Source organism: Diceros bicornis, chromosome 13, assembly GCF_020826845.1.
Source record: "Diceros bicornis minor isolate mBicDic1 chromosome 13, mDicBic1.mat.cur, whole genome shotgun sequence".
Lineage (NCBI taxonomy): Eukaryota > Metazoa > Chordata > Mammalia > Perissodactyla > Rhinocerotidae > Diceros > Diceros bicornis.
The window spans coordinates 43,843,534-43,861,443 of NC_080752.1; the positions used below are offsets into that span (position 1 = coordinate 43,843,534).

The 17,910-nt window shown below is 39.9% G+C and overlaps 1 protein-coding gene across 6 annotated transcripts in view; it reads left to right on the top strand.

Annotated features, from left to right (window-relative positions):
• Positions 1-17,910, top strand: part of PHACTR4 (phosphatase and actin regulator 4) — a 105,483-nt gene that overhangs the window by 80,197 nt on the left and 7,376 nt on the right. For all 6 annotated transcript variants that reach the window (XM_058553415.1, XM_058553417.1, XM_058553418.1 and 3 more), the window contains 7 exons: positions 2,511-2,675; positions 3,191-3,568; positions 7,270-7,870; positions 9,551-9,738; positions 10,769-10,922; positions 15,705-15,760; positions 17,259-17,320. In XM_058553415.1, the coding sequence (XP_058409398.1) occupies positions 2,511-2,675; positions 3,191-3,568; positions 7,270-7,870; positions 9,551-9,738; positions 10,769-10,922; positions 15,705-15,760; positions 17,259-17,320 (1,604 nt within the window). The remainder of the gene's footprint in view (positions 1-2,510; positions 2,676-3,190; positions 3,569-7,269; positions 7,871-9,550; positions 9,739-10,768; positions 10,923-15,704; positions 15,761-17,258; positions 17,321-17,910) is intronic.

Sequence of the window (17,910 nt, forward strand, 5' to 3'; positions counted from 1 at the left end):
AAATATATAAATAACTTGTGGTACGTTTCTAAAATGAAATATTATACAGCAGTGAAAACAAACTACACCTACCTGCTGTAATATGAATCTCATAAGTAATATTGAGCAATTTAAATCAGTCATGAAAGAATATATATTGTATCATTTCTATAAATGTAAAGGAAAAACAGGCAGTAATAAACTACAGTGTTTGGAGATGCATGCTTAAGTGGTTAAACTATAATCAAAACACAAAGAAAGGACTATTACAAGAGTTAGGAAAGTGATTGCTTTGTTGGGGAAGGAGAGGTATGTTACTAGGGAGAGACGGAGGCTTCTCAGGAGTCTGGAAACATTTTATTTCTTAATGTCCATGCATGATGATCACACAAATTTTCTTGTAATATTTCATTGAAATTTACATTTATGTTTTGAACATTTTTATTTCTCTACTGGTGTTATACTTGACAATGAAAAAACTAAATAATAATAAGATATTTCTATAGAATTCAATGCCTTACCCTCTATATTTGATTTATTTAAGGAAGGCAAATATTTTTGTGGGAATGAAAATATCTACTGAAGGAAAAATATTAAAACATAAGTGAAAATAACTGATTTTTTTAAGGAATCTCAAGCTTAGGGGTATAAATAAGAAGTGATTTTATTTCTTCTAATAATTACCTCCTAATTTCCTATATGAAAATCCATTTTCTTGCTGGGGGTAGGGGAGAACTGTTTGTGCGCTTCCTTCCAAGTTTCTGCCGTATCTGGCTGTGGTCTTGAACTCTGAAACTGAGTGACTGGTGAAGGATCTGTGGGGCAGACATTCTCAGTCTCTCTGTACATCTTCAGCTTTGTGCTAGCTGCAGTGCTGTGTGTCATTTCCTCTTTTTTGACCAAATTTGTCTCCATGCCTGTACTGCTGCCCTAGTCTTCTATTTGTCTGTAATAAAAATCATGTTTTGGTATTTCAACAATCATTGCCAGTTTAGTAATGTCAGGACTTTCTCCAATATGTGACTTTTATGAAGCAGCTTATCAGAAGAGTAAGACTATAGTATATTGGTTACATTTCATTTCTCTTCATTAGTGTTACTTTGTGTGAGACAAAATCTGAAAGCCAAGTTTTAAAAATATATCCTTTGGACAATGGGAGAAAGGAATCAAACTGATGGAGTATTATACTTTTTAGATTTTAAATCATGTGAATGTATTGCTTATTTGCAAAATTTAATTAAATTATGTATGTTGAAGCTGTATTATCTCAACTGTGTAAAAACTAAGCAGAGAAAACAAGCTTGAAGGAAAAATAGTAAAATATTATTAGCATTGGTTACTTCTGGATGTTGGGATGGAAATATGGGGGAGTTTTTTGTTTCTATTATTCTGAATTTTCTATATGATTAGTTATGAGCATGTATAACTTTTGTTTTTTCATAAGTCTGTTTTGTACCGTAGGACACAAAACCTAGGTATTTAGGTGGTTAATTACAATTATAGTGCTTCTGCTGCAGCACCTCTGGCCCTTGTGTTTTTGGTATAGCCATTCCTCACCCCATGCCCTCTCCTGCCTCTCACCTTTCTTGCTCACACACCAGAAACCTCATACACTTCTTTCTTGTTCAGTCTCTTTTGTCCTGTGCTTCCTATTGGCTCTTGATCCAAGTTGTTTTTAGCCTACAAGCTCAAAGGCCCAATTAATAAAGGAGTTACAGCCATTTGACAAGATGCCACTCTGCTAACCAGGGAATTGACCTAAGCTTTATTCTGTAAGAAGAAACTCAGAGGTGCACCGTAGGGCCTGAGTCCCATCCTCCTCACAGTTCTCAGAGTTAACCTTCTAAAAGATCAGATCAGATCAGATCTCTCTCCTACTTTAATTTATTGGCTTCCTGTTACCCACAAGATTCAGTCCAGGCTCTATTACATGGTATTTGTATCCTTCATAGCCCAGCTCTTGCCTGCCTCTCCAGTCCTATCCATAGCTATTTCTTATGTGCATCTGTTCTTCTGCCAGACCAAACTAGTTGCCAGTTCCCAAACATGTCGAATAATTGCGCGCCTTCATACATGCTATTCCTTCTTCCTAAGTAGACTGTTTTTCCTCATCTTGTCATCGGTGTGGTAGGCTCCTACTCCTTGTTTAAGGCCCAGTTTAGCTGCCACTTTTCTGTGAAGCTTTCCTTACCCCATTCCCACCTCAAGAGAGTCATTTCATCTTTATTCCTGCCACATCACTTCATCCATTATAGCTCTTTACATTTAACATTGTAAATACTTATGTATAATAAGTCTCTCTTATTTATGTAGCAAGGTACCTGGCACATAATAGGCAATCAGATGGTTATTGGAAGAAGGAATTACTTGTTTCCATTACTGCTATAAAGATCTAAATAATCTAGATCTAAATAATAAGCTAAAACAGGAAGAGGTGGAAAGCAGATGAGAGAGGTTAGAAATCACCAGCTCTTCTCCCTGTCTGACCACGCCAGTTCCGTCAGTTTGCTCTTTCTGTTTTGATCTGGCAGGTGATGAGGATCCAGGGAAGTTGAGCCATGCCGTGTTAAAGAATGGCCATACCACTCCCATAGGGAGTGCCGGATCTTCTAGTCCAGTCCAAGCAGAGGAAGAGCCAGGAAGAATAGCAAGTCTTAGGAAACCTGTTCCAGAAGAGGACCCAAAGAAGCTACTAGGTAAGAAACTTTGGATTGTTGAGTTTAAGAGCCATGGATTAGTCATTCTCCTTTATCTCAAGGGTTTGCAAGAGAGCCAGCAGAGATGTAAAATTCAGAGGGAATTGTCTTCTCCTCTAGCAATTTCTCAACTAGTTGCAACTTTAAGTGGAATTTCCCCCCTCTCATTCTTGCATTCACAAGATACCTAAATTTGTGATTCTCAAGAGCAGAAGAGGATGTTAAAATCTGATACCTGTAGGACTTTGCCAAGTTATACATTCCTCCTCCTCTACCCAAGGGATTTTGATGTGCCTCTCCAGTGGCCTGGCTCTTATATGAAGAATCACTACCATAACGAGCCTCTCTTACTGATTGAGAAAGTGTCATATACCTTAAGTATGTTGAGGTTGGGAAACCTTTGCCTGTAAACTAATCTATAAATTAAATAATTGATGAAATTGACCGTAAGTCTGTAGATGTATTAGCTTTTTTGTCTTGTTACTCTCTTCTCTTTTACGTCTGTTATTACACAGGCTCAACTGGAAGCCAACATAATTCTGAAGCAGAGTCCATTCCTGAAAATGCACCCAAACAGCCTTTGCTTCCCCCTAAAAGACCCTTGTCCTCTTCTCACGAAGCACATGAAGAACAAGCAGAGGATGCCCCCTCCTCTGGCAGCACGGCAAGGTCCATCTCCTCCACCTCCACCACCGCCACAGCACCTGCTGCCACGAACCTAGCAAAAACTGTTAACTCCTCTGTCCCCCCTTCCCCAGCACCCAGGACTCTACCTGCTGCTCCTGCCAGCACTAACACTACTGCTACCCCAAGCCTCACTCATACGGTCCCTGCCAAGCAGCCCCCTGTCCCTCCCCCTAAACCAGCTCACAGAAATAGCAACCCTGTCATTGGTAAGTAAGTCTTTAGGTTTCCATTGTTTTGGATTTGGTTTGGTTTTGGATGGTTGTGTTATTGGATAACTGGTACAATACTGATTTGGTCTGTGAGAGAGTTCATATCTTGTCCCTTTGAATGCCCTCAATATAGAGAAAAGACTTAAAAATGAGGCAGATGGCTAGGAATGGAAACAGGCTGGGATCAGATGTCACAAAGATAGTTTCAAGTTTGGGGAGATTAATATATATTTTCCTAAAGCAGTGTTTCTGAAATACTGTTGGTAGTTGGGGGACTAGACATGTGAAGACCACAACAGGTTTGACCTGCATGGAGAAAAGTGTTTTTTTTTTAACCTACTTTGAACTGCCAATGCCTTCCTTCAGCATAAACCCAATAGATAAAAAGATGATTGTATAGATGCCAGTGTAACTTGTGATTCAGTGTCTAGCATAATATCTTCATGCGGAACTGCAAAAGATATTATTTAAAGTGTCCTGATAAAATCATGTTTTATCTTGGGAGAGTTAAGAATGCTACTCTTAATAAAATAAGTGGTGGAAGAGAGAAAGCAGGGAAGATAACCAGTAAATTTTTATTGGTTTAGTAAAATTTTTATATTTACGTGAAGTCCTATTTAGGTCTGTTTTCTTTACATAAATGCACACCTTCTTAGAGAATTTTCAAGAAAAGGAGGAGAGGAAGGAAGGTAGTTTTTCAGGAAAAACGATCGTAGGCTTAGTACTGCTTAAAGTTCTTTTTAATGATCGAATGGAGGAATAAAATATGTTCGTTAAATGGCTAATACCACCAAGTCATGTGAGGTGACTAGAACTGTGAAAAACAGGCTTAGAATTCATTGTGTGCATGACAGGTTAGAGTAGCTTGATAAAAGCAGGATGAAGGTTATTATTATCACCATCTTGGATGGTTAGTGCCGTATTGACTTATGTCTGAGAAACTTGAGAAGCTTTCATATACTTATTTTTCCAAACCTCTTTGTGAAGTGGGAAACTGATTTTATCTATTATATAGTGAAGGCAATTAGAACATGAAGAAATTGTGACTCACTCAAGGCTGCAGTTAGTGAGAGATAGAAACCAAACATAGGCTTTTCAACTGTCGAGTACAGACCTCTGTCCTGTACGTCTGTGTTCTCAAACTGTTGTCTAACAGGTGTTATCACGATCACCCGGAGGGCTTGGTAAAATACAGATTGCTCAGCCCTGCCCTTAGAGTTTCTGATTCAGTAAGTCTGGGTAGGGCCTGAGAATTTGCATTTCTCATAAGTTCCCAGATGATGCTGATGCTGCCTATGTGGGGACCACACATTGGGAACCACTGCGCTAAGCAATAGTGCTCCACCCTTTCAGGGTAAGACAACATAAAAAATGGTAATGTGCAGTATACCCTGGGCTAACCTGCAGAGGGCCAAAGGTGAATAGCCCAAAGGATTAGGCCCTGTGACTGAGGGATGAGTAGTCCTCAGCAGAAGGAGAAAAATAGGACCATTCACAGAGTTTTTATTGAGGTTAAATAGATTTGATTTAAAGGACTATCCTTTGTTCTGAAATTATGACCTTCCTAATTCTTTGATGTTAAAAGGCTATTTTTTTCATGAAAAGATTATGTTCATAAATAGTTTACTAAATATCAAACCTTACTTAAGAGTATTAAAAATTGACAACCTGAGGTTGGTTGAGAATTTCTTTTTAATTATGTTGGTCCATGAAATCCAAACTTTGGAAACCACTGCTTTAGGCATTGCTGTCTACTAACAGGCATAACAGTATTAGGACTAAAGACTAATTAGGGATATTAGGACTAAGGAAGGACCACCATAAATAACCAAACAGAAGAAGGGAATTTGTAACCCCCCCAACGAACATTCTGGCATCTTTCCCACAGAACTACAGCCAGATGCCGTTGTCAGGGTATATGTACCAGAGTTCACTTCCTTAACATCTTTAGGTGTACGTTTTTCTTAAATTACCTTTAAATTTACCCTATTAATTCAAACGTTAAAATACTCAAATTTGGTCTTGCTGGTGGTGGGTTTTGTTGTAGATGAAATAGCTAACTGCTGTTTTTTTAGAGAGGCAGCGAAAGTCTGTTTTATTACCAAAAATATCTCTTTCATTGATCCTAAAATTCACATTTTTTGAATCTCTTTTCTATGTGTATGCAATATCTTTCTAGAAAGTCCTTTTAAAAATTTGCTAACGATGAGTGACATTAAAACATTATCAGATTATCTAGCCTTTTATTTTGCTGCCATTGGAATGAGATTTAGGGCAAATAAATTTTTATTTCAGGGAACCTTGAGGTGCTGCTCACTAGGTAAGACACATGGAACCATTTGAAAACAGTTGGTGGTACAAAAATAAGGGATTTGGGTAGAGGATTAGAGGCTGGTGATCAAGAGAACTACTATTTAATTATTTTGCAAGGTTGTCCCCTGGATGATGTAATGATCCACTTCTTAAAGTCCATTTGGAGCACTCCAAAGGGGCTGTGCTGAATCAACACCTGAGTCATTGTGGGCTTTGGGGGATCACATAGGGATATATACTGTCATGATATAGGATAGGGGCCTCTCATCTAATAAACATATATTGAGGACCCGTTATGTGCCAGGCACTGTGCCAATCCTGTGGGTATGCTCATAGAGGCAAGGGTTACCGTGTCATCAAGGAGCCCATAGTGTAGTGGGAAGCAGAGATTGGGGGGTTGGGCATAAAGAACAACAAGAGGTGTGGACATTAATAAAAATGAAAGACAGTGGGATCCAGGGGATGGAGCCTAATAACAAGACCTGGGAACTAGCTGAGCCCTTGCCAGTTTATAGTATGATCTTGGGCAAGCCACCTAACTTCTATGGCATCAGTTTTCCCTTCTATAAAATAGTAAAGATAGTCTCTTATATAAGGAGAATATGGGGCCGGCCCGGTGGCTTAGTGATTAGGTGCGCGCGCTCCACTGCTGGCGGCCCGGGTTCGGATCCCGGGCGCCACTGACGCACCGCTTCCCTGGCCATGCTGAGGCCGCGTCCCACGTACAGCAACTAGAAGGATGTGCAGCTATGACATACAACTATCTGCTGGGGCTTTGGGGGAAAAAATTAAAAAAAAAAAAAATTATAAAAAAAAAAAAGGAGAATATGAAGTCAAGGATAGAAAAGCACTTTGAGAGTTCTTCAAAGGCCTTTGCATTTGCTATAACAAGCCAAGATGTCATTATTGATAGTTTCATAATAGAATTGAGATATCCAGATATCATTCTTTATCAAGATATGGTAACAATGCCTGATAGTGTTTGTTTTTTTATTGCCATCTGCATGTTTAAATTTTAATGGAGTACTGTTAGACAAAAGAACTTATTATTCACATTTTTTCTCTCTTTATTCATATTAACTTTATATACACCAAAATCAAGTCATAAAAAGTTATCATATCTATTATCACAGCAAAGAAGAAATTTCTCATCAGAATATTAAGGTAATAGTCTTTCTACACCTCTATACATTTATTAGGCCTTCTAGATATTTAAATATAAATTTTGTTTCGGGACAAGATATCTAGGAAATGGCAAAGCCATGAAATGGTATAATTTGCCTGAAAGATTAAGATTGAGCTCAGCTCTAATTCTAGGCCCTGGGCTGGCCCCTCAAAGCATTGTAAAACCATCTTAAATTGAGATGTTGCTCTCTCTTTTCCAGCTGAACTATCCCAAGCAATAAACAGTGGTACGATGTTATCAAAACCATCCCCACCCTTACCACCTAAGAGAGGTATTCCATCAACCTTGGTACCCACCTTGGAGCCTTCCGCTGCCGCTGCCACCACAAAATCACCAAGTGATCAGAAAGAGAAGAGCACGTGCTCTGTGGGCTCCGAACCACTGCTGATGATCCCACCTCCCTCTCCATCCCCCCCACTTCCTACTCATATACCTCCAGAACCCCCACAGTCACCTCCATTCTCTGCTAAGACTTTTCAAGTTGTGCCAGAAATTGAGTTTCCACCTTCCTTGGAGCTACCCCAGGAGGTTCCCCACCCGGAAGATCAGAAAAAGGAAGTACCTAAGAGGATGTTGGACCACAGCTTTGGGGAGCCCCATGTACCACCTAGGCTGCCCCCAGTCCCACTGCATATTCGAATCCAGCAGGCCTTGACCAGCCCACTTCCCGTGACTCCTCCCTTGGAGGGCTCTCATAGAGCCCACTCGTTGCTCTTCGAGAACAGTGACAACTTTTCTGAGGACAGCAGTACCCTGGGTCGGACCAGGTCACTTCCCATCACTATTGAAATGCTGAAAGTGTGAGTGCCTTTAAAGCTTGCCTCTTGTTTCCTCTTCTTTTCTCTAGGTAGTCCTTCTTGGAAAAAAACTACTTATAAAAAAGAAAATGTGAATAAATTTAAGAAAAATACTCAACACATAGGACACATTCTAGAATTTGGACTTTATTTACCCTCTTGATTCCTATAACATTGTTTCCATGGCATAAGTTTCCATGATGATACAAATATTATAAATTTGTGTACTTGAAAATTAAAGCCCCTATATTTTTTGTGTGATACAAGGGAAGCAGCGTAACATGGTGCTTGAAATCATTGACCTTGGAGTAAGAGAGCTCTGAGTTCAAATCCCAGCTCTACCTCTTATTTATTAGCTTGTAGCAGTGTATGTTACTTAACCTTTCTGCTCTTTAGTTGTCTTATCCGTAAACAGGAATAATACCTACCTCATAGGCTTAAGAGAATGAAATTAGACAATTCTGAAAGCACTAGTGCCTGGCACATAAACTTGGTAGAGAGGGACAGAGAGAAGTCTAGAGAAAAAGAAGGGAGTTCTGGGGCTGGCCCGGTGGCACAAGTGGGTAAGTGCACGCACTCCGCTGCGGCAGCCCAGGGTTCACCAGTTCGGATTCCGGGCGCGCACTGACGCACTGCTTGGCAAGCCATGCTGTGGCAGCATCCCATATAAAGTGGGGGAAGATGGGCATGGATGTTAGCCCAGGGCCAGTCTTCCTCAGCCAAAAAAAAAAAAGAGAGAGAGAGAGGAGGATTGGCAGATGTTAACACAGGGCTGATCTCCTCACAAAAAAAAACAGAAGGGAGTTCTGAAAGACAGCTCAGTATTTCAGCCCCATAGACTAGAACTAGTCATCTTACTCTCTCCCTCATCTGGCCCCACACACTGAATCTGTCCACACCAGCCTTGGTACTTATACCTACTTTGGCCGTCTTTTAAAAATTCAGACAAATTGTGACTGAAGATTAACACTTTTTAGCACGTTGGAGATTTGCCTTACTAATTGTTATAGAATTGTTCTAGAGCTGTTGCAGCATCCTATTTATTTGTTTTGCCATAATTTTTGTGCTTGCTGGTATTATTGATTTCATGTCCTGGAAAGAGACAGTTTGGGAATTTGAAGTAGACTAAGGCATAGTTTTATGCCTCCAGAGTGTAAAGGGGGGGAGTTAGTTTTTATCTTTACTTCTCTTTGCTTCCTTGGATTAGATTATCATTTTGTCCTACTCCATTGTTAAACCAAAGGGAAATGGATTGTTTTTATTGAGTATCTTACATGAGCCAGGTACAGTGTTAGATGCTGCGTAGTCTTCTCGTTTAATCAGACCAAAGCAAACTTTCATTTCACGTGTAGATCATCAGAGCTCTGTGTACCAGACACTAGTGCATTCTAGAATTTGTCTATTTCATTCTCACAAAAAGCGATGAGGTAGGTATCATTCCCATTTACAGAAAAGTTAACTAACTTACAAGCTAGTAAATAAATTTGTAGAGCTGGGATTTGATCCAGAGACTTTTAGACTAAAGGTGCTAAAAAGTTTCTTAGCAAGCTTGCTAAAAGTCAAGGGAAGGAATTATAAATTACTTCATTCATAGAATTTTCCACAGTTATTCAATACTTTGCCTTGCAAATCATTTATCCTTTAAGTTTCTGGAAGGAAAATATAATTATGTTAATTTGTTAGTCCAGACGATGAAGAAGAAGAGGAGCAAACCCACCCATCTGAATTCGATGAAGATGCGGCATCTACCTCAGTGGTTCCTAAACTACCGCAGTGTCTGCAAGAGGAGGAGGAGGAGAAGGAGAGTGATTCTGATTCAGAAGGTCCCATTCAGTACCGAGATGAAGAGGATGAAGATGAAAGCCATCATAGTAAGGGAGGGAAAAGCAAAGGAGAAAATTATTTTACAGATAAAGCTACTTACTGGTCTTAGCAAGTGTAAGATGAATGGAAACAGGTACCCTCTCCCATCGAGTCATCTGACTGACTGATGTTGGAAGCCACTGTGAAAAACTTGTCCCTGCTATTCCTGCTGTTAAAACAAACCAGTGAGAGGGAGCCAAATAGATTGAGTCAGTCAGGTTTTTATCTGTTTGTTTTTGATTTAAAAAGTTACTTACCTTGATGGTATTAAAGAATGTGGAGTAGAGGAAAGTTGGTATTTGGGCTATGTTAAAAGACAAAAGTAGGCGCCGGCCCGGTGGCGCAAGCAGTTAAGTGCACGTGCTCCACTGTGGTGGCCCAGGGTTCGCCGGTTCGGATCCCAGGCGCACACCGACGCACTGCTTGGCAAGCCATACTGTGGCAGCGTCCCATATAAAGTGGAGGAAGATGGGCATGGATGTTAGCCCAGGACCAGTCTTCCTCAGCAAAAAAAGAGGAGGATTGGCAGATGTTAGCACAGGGCTGATCTCACAAAAAAAAAAAAAAAGACAAAAGTGATGCTCTCCTTCAGTCTAATAAACTTACTATGTTTATGGGACAAGGAAAATAAAAGATGTTCATGTACACAAATCTGCACATAAGGGAATCCTAATTCCCTAAAGGCAGGGAAGCAGCTTTAAGAATAGGGAACTTATGAGGTGTGCTAGTGCAAATGCCTTTATATGGTAATCCAGAGGGCTATCCCGTGTTTAGATTATCTCTCCTCAAGCAACTCTTAGTAAGGAGAAAAATATAGAGGACTAGTAGAAGGGAGAAGTTGTCTTTAGCCCATCTGAATCCATCTGGCTAAAAAGATTTTTAGATGTCTTCAGCTTTACCCCCACCTCCACGGTAGCTGAGTCATTGGAGGCCGAGTAGAAAGCTGGGAGTTATGATATTGTTTGCTGAGACTATTGCCTATCTCCAGGTAAGGTTGAGCCTTAAGCTTCTACATTTTTTTCTTTCCCATGGATAAAGGTGCTCTGGCCAACAAAGTGAAGAGGAAAGACACACTGGCAATGAAGTTGAACCACAGACCCAGTGAACCAGAGTTGAACATGAATTCTTGGCCTCGAAAAAGCAAAGAGGAGTGGAATGAAATACGACATCAGATTGGGAACACACTGATCCGGTAGGCCTTTGCTTAGAATAGATTGATTTGATTTGATTATGCTGGTATGTGTGTTGGAGACTTACTTTGTGGTGGAGCATTCATTTATCCTTTTTTTGTTTTTGTTTTTAGAAATAGCATAATTTTAAAAGATACATGTACACATTCAGGTATCCTCTAAGAATTTGGAAGTTAAGGAACTAGATGGCCCTCAGAGCTTTAAGCCATGAGATAGATATATCTCACAGTTTACACCAGAAGATAGACATAAATATGTTTTTTAAAAGTTGCTAGAGAATCCAGGTGGTTTCCAAGACAGCAAGACTCCTCTGTCACTTATCCAGTTGCTCAGCAATGAGGTGCCAACCCAATTAAAGATCACACCCATATTTTTCATTATATCTATTTCACTTGTTCCATGTAACCACCACCTTTCAAAGTGTTGTTATAATTTTCAAGTCAGCTAGAATCAAAAGCATAGAGAAACTGAATGCAGGCCAGCTTCCTGCACATGTAATACACATAGTGACCAGGTATATACACAGACGTTTGCCCATCTCAGATGTTTCTCTTGGTGGAGTGAGGAAAAGGAGGGGGAACTCTTGGCATATTCCTTACAAAATAATCAACTAAGAATATCCATTATGGGGCCGGCCCGGTGGCGCAAGCGGTTAAGTGCGCGCGCTCCGCTGCGGCGGCCCGGGGTTCGCTGGTTCGGATCCCGGGCGCGCACCGACGCACTGCTTGGTAAGCCATGCTGTGGCGGCGTCCCATATAAAGTTGAGGAAGATAGGCACAGATGTTAGCCCAGGGCCGTCTTCCTCAGCAAAAAAAGAGGAGGATTGGCGGATGTTAGCTCAGGGCTGATCTCCTCACAAAAAAAAAAAAAAGAATATCCATTAATTAAAATATATTTTCCTCTCCTGCCTCAGACACCTGGCTTTGCTGTTGGCCAAGATGGCAATCTTAATGCAGAACTGTGGCCCTCTGAGTGTCAACAAGAGACCATCAAGTGGGGCCGGCCTCGTGGCTTAGCGGTTAAGTGCATGTTCTCCGCTACTGGCAGCCTGGGTTCGGATCCCGGGTGTGCACCGATGCACTGCTTGTCCAGCCGTGCTGAGGCGGGGTCCCACATACAGCAACTAGAAGGATGTGCACCTATGACATACAACTATCTACTGGGGCTTTGGGGAGAAAAAGGGAAAAAAAAAAGAGAGCATCAAGATTAGGAATTAGTTAAGAATGGGGATCTTTGATAATAGATTTCTTTTTCCTTTACTGCAAAGCCACTTGCTCATCTTTGAGTGTTGTTTCACAGGTCATAGTCTTCTTAGAAGAGCTTGTTGGACACTAGCAATGAACAATCTGAAATTGAAATCTAAAAATACAAGAAATTAACATTTATAATACCATCAAAAATCTTTAAACATTTATAGATAAATCTGACAAAAGATTGTATAAGACCAGTACACTGAAAAGTATAAAATACTATTGAAGAAAGTAAAGAAAACCTAAATAAATGGCGAGAAATACCGTATTCGTGGGTCAGGAGTCTCAGTATTATTAAGATATCAATAGAGGGCCGGCCCCATGGCTTAGTGGTTAAGTGTGCGTGCTCCGCTGCTGGTGGCCCGCGTTCGGATCCCGGGCACGCACCGATGCACCGCTTCTCCGGCCATGCTGAGGCCGCGTCCCACGTACAGCAACTAGAAGGGTGTGCAACTATGACATACAACTATCTACTGGGGCTTTGGGGGAAATAAATAAATAAATAAATAAATAATAAAAAGATATCAATAGAATCAGTGCAATTCCAATCAAAATACCCCCCCACTAGGCTTTTTTTTTAATTGAAAAACTGATTCTGAAATTCTTATGGAAATACAAAGTACATAGAATAATCAAAGCAATTATGAAAAAGAACAAGGTTAGAGGACTAACACAATCTTAAGACATATTATTAAGCTAAAGTAACTTAAACAGTATGGTATTGACATAAAGATAAATAAATCAATGGAACAGAAGAGAGAGCCCAGAAATAGATCCTCCCATATATACAACACATTTTTTGACAAAGGTACAAAGACAATTTCATGGAGAAAGGATGGTCTTTTCAACAAATGGTGGTGGCACAAAAATAACTTTAATCGATGCCTTGTATCATATGCAAAAATTAACTCAAAATGGATCATAGACTTAAATGAAACTTCTAGAAGAATATGGGTTGACAAAGATTTCTCAGATGTGATTTCAAAAGCATGATTCTTAAGAGAAAAACATTGATAAATTGCACTTCATCAAAATTTAAAATTTTTGTTCTTTGAAAGACACTGTGAGGAAAATATAAAAACAAGCTACAAACTGGGAGGAAATATTTGCAAATCATGTATCTGATAAAGGTTTTATATCTAGAATATATGAAGAACTCTCCAAACTCAGTAAGAAAACAAAAACCCCAATTTTAAAGGGGAAAGGGCAAAAGATTTCAATAGACACATCACCAAAAAAGATATACAAATAGCAAATAAACATATGGAAAGATACTCAACATCATTAGTCATTATGGAAATGCAAATTAAAATCACAATGAGATACCACTGTAAGCCCAGTAGGATGGCTAAAATTGCACAACTTAAAAGACTGATAAGGGGCCGGCCCGGTGGCGCAAGCGGTTAAGTGCGCGCGCTCCGCTGCGGCGGCCCGGGGTTCACTGGTTCGGATCCCGGGCGCGCACCGACGCACTGCTTGGTAAGCCATGCTGTGGCGGCGTCCCATATAAAGTGGAGGAAGATGGGCACAGGTGTTAGCCCAGGGCTGTCTTCCTCAGCAAAAAAAGAGGAGGATTGGCGGATGTTAGCTCAGGGCTGATCTCCTCACAAAAAAAAAAAAAAAAAAAGACTGATAATACCAAAAGTTGCTGAGGATGAGGATCAGTTGGATTCTCATACACTGGTGGTGGTGACGTAAAATAGTAGAACTACTTTGGAAAACAATTTATAAGTTTCTTTAAAAAATCAAACGTATGATCCAGCCGTTCTGTTAGCTATTATTTGTAATAGCCAAAAGAAAACAGAAACAACCCAAATGTCCATCAGAAGGCAAATAGATGAACAAATCGTGGTATAGTCATGCAATGGAATACCGCATAGCAATAAAAAAGAATGAACTATTTATAAAGCCACAACTTGGGTGGATCTCAATAATTATGCTGAGTGGAAGAAGCTAGACAGAAAGAGTACATACTGTATGATTTTACATAAAATTTTAGAAAATGAAAACTAATTTATAGTTACATAAAGCAGACCAGTGTTTGCCTGGGGGCAGGGAGGTTGAAATTACAAAAGGAAATGAGGAGATTTTGTGGCGGAGGATGTACTGGGTAGAGTTGTATCCCCCCTGAAAAGCCCTAACCTCTTGTACCTATGAATAAGACCTTATTTGGAAGGAGGGTGTATGCAGATGTAATCAAGTTACGATGAGGTCATACTAGGTTAGGGTAGGCTCTAATCCAATGACTGGTGTCCTCATAAGAAGCAGGAAATTTGGACACACACACAAATAGAGAACAGTGTGTGACAACAGAGGCAGAAATTGGAGTGATGCATTTTCACACAAAAGAACACCAAGGATTGCTGGCCACCACCAAAAGCTAGGAGAGAGGCATGGAACAAATTCTGCCTCAGTGCCTTCAGAAAGAACCAGTCTTACCAACACCTTGATTTTGGACTTCTGGCCTCCAGAACTGTGAGAGAATAAATTTGTTGTTTTAAGCCACTCCATTTCTGGTAATTTGTTACAGCAGCCCTAGACCAATGCAAGGATGGATATGTTCCTTATTATGAATGTCATGGTTTCATGGGTGTATATGTATGTTAGAATATCAAATCGTGCAGGTTATTGTGTGTCGCTTATCCCTTACTAAAGCTGGTTTTGTTTTTTTAATGAACATTTAAAAAGGAAAGTCTTGTTTAGAAGGACCAAAAAAAACTTTGAAATACATAAAGAAGTTGTAAATTGTTTATAAAATGAGGCTGGAGTTTCTCTTTGCAGGCATCTAAAGAGTTATTAGCATGTAGTTCAAATACTGTCTGAGAAGTATAAATTAAAGGTAAGAGATGAATAACTTTTTGATTCCAGAAATGACAAGTTGTCATTGGTGAGTAACATCTCAGAACTGTGGATGATATAAGAAACTTCATCAAATATTTCACAGAGAGGACAGAAATTAAAATCATAGAGTTATAGACTATCACTCCAAAAGAGACAACCTCAAATTCCAGTGGTTCCTAAACCACTGGTTTAAAAACCAAAAGAGGGACATCAGAGTCATATGGGAAACATTGTAAAAATACATATAAATATAAAGTGTTAGTCCTCATCCTGGTTTCCTGAATCAGAATTTCTATTAATATGCCTTGAGGATCTGTGTTTGATGCTCAAGATGTGAGCAAATCTGTTTGGGAGCCACTAGTCCAAACCTTCATTTTACAGATGAGTATACTCACAGTCTAACTGAGCTTTTTTGTGGCGATAGGGCTTGTTGACATCAGAGCTAGGACTAGAATACAGTCCCTCTGTTTGCATGTACAATTCTTTTTTATGTTGTAATATCTGTATTGATACTTCCAACGTGAAAATTGTTTCATAAACAATCAGATAAACAAATGAACTATGAAAACAATTTGAAAATTTATTGATTTCTTGTTAGTGTAGGGGCTAATGTAAAATAAGATGGAAACAAATCTTTATAAACAAGATTGGAAGGTTTAATATAGACAGTACTCTTACTTATCTCCTTTTCAGACGACTGAGTCAGAGACCAACACCAGAGGAACTAGAACAACGAAATATACTACAACGTGAGTCCAGCTATAAAGTTGTATATATTTTCTTTGTATATTTCTGACTTGAACATACATAACAGAGAAGAGAAGCATTTTCTGTAAGGGCCAAGGAGAGAGTATTCCAGCCAAGGAAGGACTAGTCATATTTTTTCTGCTGAGAGAACAGAGTTCCCCTAAACTTCCTTTACAAGATACCATGATATTGTTTAGTGTACTGGATTCTCCAGAAATTTTGTTCTAATGTTCTCACAGTATCCTGAGACTACCTTGGGCATTTGGAAAGATTTGACAGTGTGTGGTAGATGCTGCCCAACTTTTCTCTGTCTTCAGGGAAGTAAGACAGTAGCAGCGCATTTGAAGGGGATCTTCCTGTTTTAGTGGAATCTGAGGGCTGAGGCCCCAAGCAAGTCCCAAGTGTAGCAGACTTCCTGCCCTCTTCGTCTTCTTAAGACTTTTGGGCTAGCCGCAGTGGCCTAGTGATTAGGTTCAGCACGCTCCACTTCAGCGACCCAGATTGGCTTCTTGGGCGTAGACCTACACCACTCCTCTATCAGTGGCCATGCTGTGATGGCAGCTCACATTCGAAATAGAGGAAGATTGGCAACAGATGTTAGCTCAGGGTGAATCTTCCTCAGCAAAAAAAAAAGACTTGCATACCTCTAAAGTCACGAAATAGGACCATGTATTTAATTTGCTTTCTGTGTATATAATAAACTTCCTGAAATAGCATTTTAATCTAGTACAGATTTGATTTGAGTTTTTCCAGATTATAGGGTGAAATTTGGCTTAAAAACCTCCACGCTGTAGAGGATTAGGCTTCATAGGGTTACTTGTGGGCATGCTCAATTTGACCAATCCATCCCCTGTTCTCTCTTCACTATTTGAATATATACAACTTAATCACATAGTAAATTTTAAATTGTGGGAGCCTTTTTACACATATCACACGAAACCTAATGGGATCTCCCTTCTCCCTTCTTAGTAGTTACTTTTGAGCATTCAAAATGTAACTGTTTAAAAGTGTAGGGCCAGCCCCGTGGCTTAACGGTTAAGTGAGCGCGCTCCACTGCTGGCGGCCGGGGCTCGGATCCCGGGCGCGCACTGATGCACCGCTTCTCCGGCCATGCTAAGGCCACGTCCCACATACAGCAGCTAGAAGGATGTGCAACTACGACATACAACTATCTAGTCAGGCTTTGGGGGGGAAATAAATAAATAAAATCTTTAAAAAAAATTAAAAATAAAAAAAAAAATAAAAGTGTAAAGAGCTCGTGAGCAGTACAAATACAGGCAACTGGCCAGATTTGGTTCCATAGTTTGTTTACTGACTCTTGCTCTTAAGTATTTGACTACACCTGTTGACGAGAAAATTGTCTTGATTAGCCATCTCCAAAGTTAGTGTTTTATTCTGACTTGGAGCCTTTAAGAGATATGGGGGTGTAATTACTGAAAAGTTTGATATGCAAATTGCCATTTTGACATAATATTCTTTGTTTCTGACTGTCAACTATAGCTAAAAACGAAGCTGATCGTCAAGCAGAAAAACGAGAGATTAAACGTCGGCTCACTAGGAAGGTATGCTGCCCAAGTGTTCGGTTTTAGTACATCTACTGACTACATGTCTTACATGTCTTATATTTGAATAACTTGTTTGGAAAGAAATGAATTTGACTTGAATTGCCATAGATTGCTATGAAAATATAATACATGATACAAATATAGAAAACAACACAGCATTATCAAAAGCATTGTTTTTTACTATTTAAAGAAAGCCTGGCACAAGAAGGTGCTCAGTAAATGTTTGACTGGATATGGGCCGGCCCCGTGGCTTAGCGGTTAAGTGCTCATGCTCCACTGCTGGCGGCCCAGGTTCCAATCCCGGGTGCGCACTGACGCACCGCTTCTCCAGCCATGCTGAGGCTGTGTCCCACATACAGCAACTAGAAGGATGTGCAGCTATGACATACAACTATCTACTGGGGCTTTGGGGGGAAAAAAATAAATAAATAAAATTATAAAATGTTTGGATAAATTTTGACCTTTTATTTAGTAGACCTGGGATTTTGCTGTAGACTCCAAAACCTGTTGAAATATAGAGACAGTAACAGGAGAAGTGCGTGGCATTCAATTTTGCAAAGCAAACTGGTTGTTTTCTAATCAGGGAT